The following is a 4,624-nucleotide window of genomic DNA, read 5'->3' on the forward strand; positions in this document are numbered from 1 at the left end:
CGTGGGAGCCAAGGGGTGAATTGTCATTGTGTTGTGGCAACAGGTGGGTTGGAAGAAGCGCTACAAGAGGAATGGCTTGGCAGGGCTGGGAGCATGGAACTGTGCCAATGTGCTGGGTGATTGAGGGCCAAAAGGACGATGGCCGCGGCAGGGGTGTGTCTGCGCCGCCTGCAGGGATCCTCGAGGCCGTGCTCTATCTGGGCCGCAGCAGCCCCTTGCCAACCTGCACGGGGAGGGCCAGCTGGGGCAGAGGCAGCGCGGGGAGCGCCAGGGTGGGCAGGGCCAGGTTGGGGAGGCCAAAGACCGGAAGGTCGGCCTTGGGCAGAGCGGCGCCCTTGATCGCGTCCGAGCTCGCCACGGGGAAGGGGAGCTTGGGGATCTGCGTCGTCGCGGGGTTGGGGAGTACGAGGGTCGCCCAGGTGTGGTTTTGCGGCGAGCTTGCACATCGCAAGGTAGCTGGTGCCGTGCCCCGGACCCAGCCGTGAGGCGTCGCCGTGCTCCTCCTGCACCCGATCCCCGCCGGCGGCGGCACGCGGCCTGGCTCCCACGGCCCCCGCACACAGTTTCATGTCGCCAAATCTCACCGAGGCAAGAGCGCCGTCGAGGGCCTTGGCGTCGGCGGCGAGGGCGCCCAGCAGCTGGCCCTTGCCCTGCGAGTGCAGCGCCTGGAGGTCCAGGGGCGCGCCCTTGACCAGGGTCTCGTTGAGCAGCGCGGCCTTCTGCGACAGCAGGCCGGCCACGAGCGCGCCCTTGCCGGCGACGTGCGCGGCCGCGGCGCCGAGGAGGGCGAGCTTGACCTGGACGATGGAGCTGGCGGCGGCGGCGGTGGCGTTGAGGGCGGCGGCCTTGGCGTCAAGCAGGGGCTGGGGGGCGGCGGCCTTGGCGGCGATGAGGGGCTGGGCGGCGGCCTTGAGCGCGTCGACCTCCACCTTGATGTCGGCTGGGAAGTTGGAAGTTGGGCAGGCGCATAGGGGCGGGGAGGCGCAGGGATTGAGGGAGGTTCAGGGGCCCGGGGAGGCTCGGGGCGGAGGCGGCAGCGCAGGTGCCGCGGCGGTGTGCTGCTGTTTGGGTGGCCCGGCCACCACAGCAGTGCGTGGCGCAGCTTGACTGCCTCCTACAGTCTGTCGCCTGCAAAGGCGATATTAAAAGTGAAGCACACTCACTCAACAGCTTGCGGGAAGCCTGCAAGGCAGTTGGTGGGGTGGATGGATGGGAGGCGTGTAGAGTCAGAGATGCCGGCAAACCACCACTGTGTGCGGCACTGGCAGCATATCTCGCTGCAAATGCGACCGACAAGGAGCACGAAATTTCGTTATACGATCCAAATCTCACCATGGGGGCGGCGGAAGCCACCACGATCAGCGCCATCATGGCGAAGGCGCGAAGCACGGCCATCTTGTCAGACGAGGTGATCGGAGGGTTGAAGTAAAGTATCAAGGTTTCAAAGAATTATAATGTGAGAATAATCGCTCGCACCGGCTGAAAGCATGGCCAGCTGGAAGGCAGGGCAGCGGACGGCAGCGTAGTCGTGAGCGTCAGCTACGGCCACGTTCAGCGCCACCGCGCAGCAGGAGTGGGGGGCAGCGGGCTCTGGGCCAGCTCGGCGACCCTGTCCTACCAGAAACAAGTGACGCAGCAGCACGCGATCGGCGTTCACTGCAGCAACCAGGTGGCTGCTGATGCCGTGCTGCCCCCCACGGTCAAACATGCTGGCGGCGGCGTCATGGCGGTTTACGATTGGGTGTGACACCCAACTGCATGTGGCGGTGGCCCGGGCTGCAGCCGCGGTTTCAAATTGTTCCCGAAGCGATCTGGGTCATTCAGCAGACATGAATGCAGCTGGGTTCAAAAGCACATTAACAAATACAATGCACACTGCTGGCTGGGGTGCCTCACCCCGTGCACGCGAGCCCCACATCCCTGATTGATGCCTACGACACACCGAGCCTGTCCTGAAGAAGTCAAGCTTACAAATGATCTTGTCCCGGCAGCGAACAGCGGCTTTCAGGGGAGAATACCTCTGGAAAGCTACGCCAATTTAGCGCCGCCGAGATGCGCAGGAGCAGCGGTCATGAGTGCGAGGAAGAGTGTGGCGCGCTGTGGCGGCACCATTAAACGCCGAATATCTCCCTGACAGCCAGGGACGTCAGCAATGACGATGCAGGCAGCCCGTGGCTTGCATCCTGCGACGGCACAGCTGGATGCGAGCCGTGAACACTGCTGCTTTGCGACGCGTCACCGCTTCCGACACAGCCGGAACATGCAACAGAATCCACCAGGCCACCGATGGACCCGGCCTGTCCTCTGCTGTTCTGTCACAATTGGCTCCGCCTAATCAACCTCGGCAGCGCTCCCAGCCCTGCCGCTACCCTCTCAAAGCACGGCTGGGCCGCCGCGCGAGGCTGCGGCGCTCAGGGCAGCCACCCCTTCACTTCCTGCCCCCCCAGCTGATCACGCCCGTCCAGGGAGTCCAGACGCCGCCGCCGCGGCTGTTCGACGCCACGTTCACAATGCCCGGAACCTACGATACCAATTGGGCGGCAGGGCGAAGGCTTAGGCACGACGCGAGGGCGCACGCACGCCAGCCCCCCGATTTTGGAGGCCCCCGCACGCGGCGAGTCGAGCCCCTTGGCTGTGAGCTCGCGCGACTGCGGCGCCATAATCGGTTGGAGAACTGAAGCAGCATCACGTTGATCATATCAAGATATCAGAAAGCCCACCTGGACGGCGGTCGCGCCCGGCCTTGAGTACACCTGGGTGAAGGGCGTGAACACGGAGGTGCCAAAGCCGCCGTTCCCGCCATAGCCGTTGTAGCCGTTGTATCCGCTGCCGTAGCCGTTGTATCCGCTGCCGTAACCGTTGCGGCCGCCATATGTGTTGTAGCCGCCGTACTGGAGCAGCTTGCGCGGCGCGGCCTGCGGGAAGTGGTGGCGCAGTTCAGCGCGTGTGCGTCACTCATGGGGGGCTGCCAGCTCTGGCTGCGGCGAAGGCGGCTGATTGTTGCGTGGTTTCACACTGTTTAAGGCAGGAGAGTCCCGCACGCATGCGCAGGATCACAAGGGAAGCAGCGCGTGATCGTCGGTTTGGGTCATGGCGGCCACGCAGCTACCAGGACGTTCCCGACAGGCTTGCGATTCGCGGCTTTGCACGTGGCGCTCACCGAGGCCGAAGCAGTCGCAACCAACGCCAAGATCAGCATTGCCACCACAAGGGAGGCCCGAGTAGCGCGCATCTTGGCCGGTTGTGGCGGTCTGACGGGGGGCTTCGGGTGAGCGACGTTGATTGAGTTGCGAGATTGAAGTTCGCACACAGATCTTTCAGCGTGATAGGTGAGGCCACGCGGGGGAAAGGCCAAGTACAGCGCAACCGCCCGCCGCGACTACCTCAGGTGCCTGCCAGCTTCGCCGCGCCCGCGAGCCCAACGCTGCTGCAACCAAGCGCACTGGATGCTGTGTTGAGTTTTGTTGTGGCTGCCGCCGGCGGCGCAAGAAGTCAGGATGCCCGCAGGCTTGGGGTTGGGAAACCCCGCCGCGCCCCACTTCCGTTCACTTCCATCATGCCGTGTGCGGTCGTGAGTAAGCCGGCACCAGCCAGCGCCCCGCTACGGCCATCACGGCGCGCCCGCGCCCTGCTGCTTGGCCCGCCCCAGTGACAGCTAGTGTGACAGCCTAGACATGAATGATGGCCGTGACTCCTGATCTGCGGCTAAACTCTGCACACGCCCCCGCAGCACTGTATTTTGCTGGCTGCGTGGATGCGTTTCGGCCGCCTGCCAGCGGATCGTCGCCGCCCCGCCCTCCCCTCCATGCATGTGCAACAGATGTGCGGGTTACTGCAGCTGGGTGACGAGTATGCGGTCGCTCTTGAGACGTGCTTTCAATGGCCCCAGCCACACTGGGCGGACGGATGACGCAACTATGCCAATACGGTCAAAGCAACACTAACGCTCGTCGGCCGCACACGCCCGCACTGTTCATCGGTCTCACATGCAGGGGGGACCGTTTTGTCACTGGCAAGCAAGAGTGGAAAAATCCAGCAACCGCAGCACGGCTTTGGGATACAAGCAGCCTCACAAACACATGACACCTCCCCCCCACACACACACGTCGCAAGTGAGGTGACCCTATTGCCCTAGAAGTACCTGAGCTTGCATGCTACGTCCAACTGTGAATACCCCACCGCACGAGCCGCGATGCCACAAGCCCTGCCGCTGGGCCTGCCACGCACGACAGCCCGCACAAACACAGCCCGGCCCCGCCGGCAGGCATCTGCCTTCCCAGCCGCGCCCCGAGCGCCCCGCAGCCGCCCCCTGAGCGCGCCGGCACACCCCCGCCCCGCCCCGCGCCCGCACCCCCCTTATGCGGCGTCGACAATATCCACGACGCGCCACTCCGCCCCCGGCAGCCACCGCGCGCGCCGCAGCCGCAGCGTGCGCGCCAGCGTGCGCTCTACGCCGTCGCCGCGCGCGGCGCCGCCGGCCCCCGGCCCTGCGTCCGGGCGGACGGCCACGGCGTCGCTCTCTGTGAACGAGACCTCGGCGCCGGTGTGGAGGGCGCGGGCGAGCCAGGAGGAGGGCAGCCAGGGGCCGACGCGGTCGATGCGGGTGGAGCGCACCTGGTAGACG

The 4,624-nt window shown here is 65.5% G+C and overlaps 3 protein-coding genes across 3 annotated transcripts; all 3 read right to left on the reverse strand.

Moving 5' to 3' along the window:
* Positions 1 to 193: 193 nt before the first annotated feature.
* MNEG_14243 (hypothetical protein) lies at positions 194 to 1,395 on the reverse strand (the record flags this gene model as incomplete). The annotated part of the gene is made up of 4 exons (XM_014037283.1): positions 194 to 379; positions 585 to 940; positions 1,164 to 1,182; positions 1,333 to 1,395. The coding sequence occupies 4 exons, from the start codon at positions 1,393 to 1,395 to the stop codon at positions 194 to 196; spliced, it is 624 nt and encodes a 207-aa protein (XP_013892737.1).
* Positions 1,396 to 2,428: 1,033 nt separating this feature from the next.
* On the reverse strand, positions 2,429 to 3,232 carry MNEG_14244 (hypothetical protein; the record flags this gene model as incomplete). Its single annotated transcript, XM_014037284.1, has 3 exons — positions 2,429 to 2,521; positions 2,721 to 2,915; positions 3,161 to 3,232. 3 exons carry the CDS (start codon positions 3,230 to 3,232, stop codon positions 2,429 to 2,431), a joined length of 360 nt encoding a protein of 119 aa, XP_013892738.1.
* Positions 3,233 to 4,356: 1,124 nt separating this feature from the next.
* Positions 4,357 to 4,614, reverse strand: MNEG_14245 (hypothetical protein; the record flags this gene model as incomplete). Its single annotated transcript, XM_014037285.1, has 1 exon — positions 4,357 to 4,614. A coding segment is annotated over one exon (258 nt), but the record flags the coding sequence as incomplete, so codon positions are not given.
* Between the last annotated feature and the right edge of the window lie 10 nt (positions 4,615 to 4,624).

Source organism: Monoraphidium neglectum (genome assembly GCF_000611645.1).
Source record: "Monoraphidium neglectum strain SAG 48.87 unplaced genomic scaffold scaffold04352, whole genome shotgun sequence".
NCBI lineage: Eukaryota > Viridiplantae > Chlorophyta > Chlorophyceae > Sphaeropleales > Selenastraceae > Monoraphidium > Monoraphidium neglectum.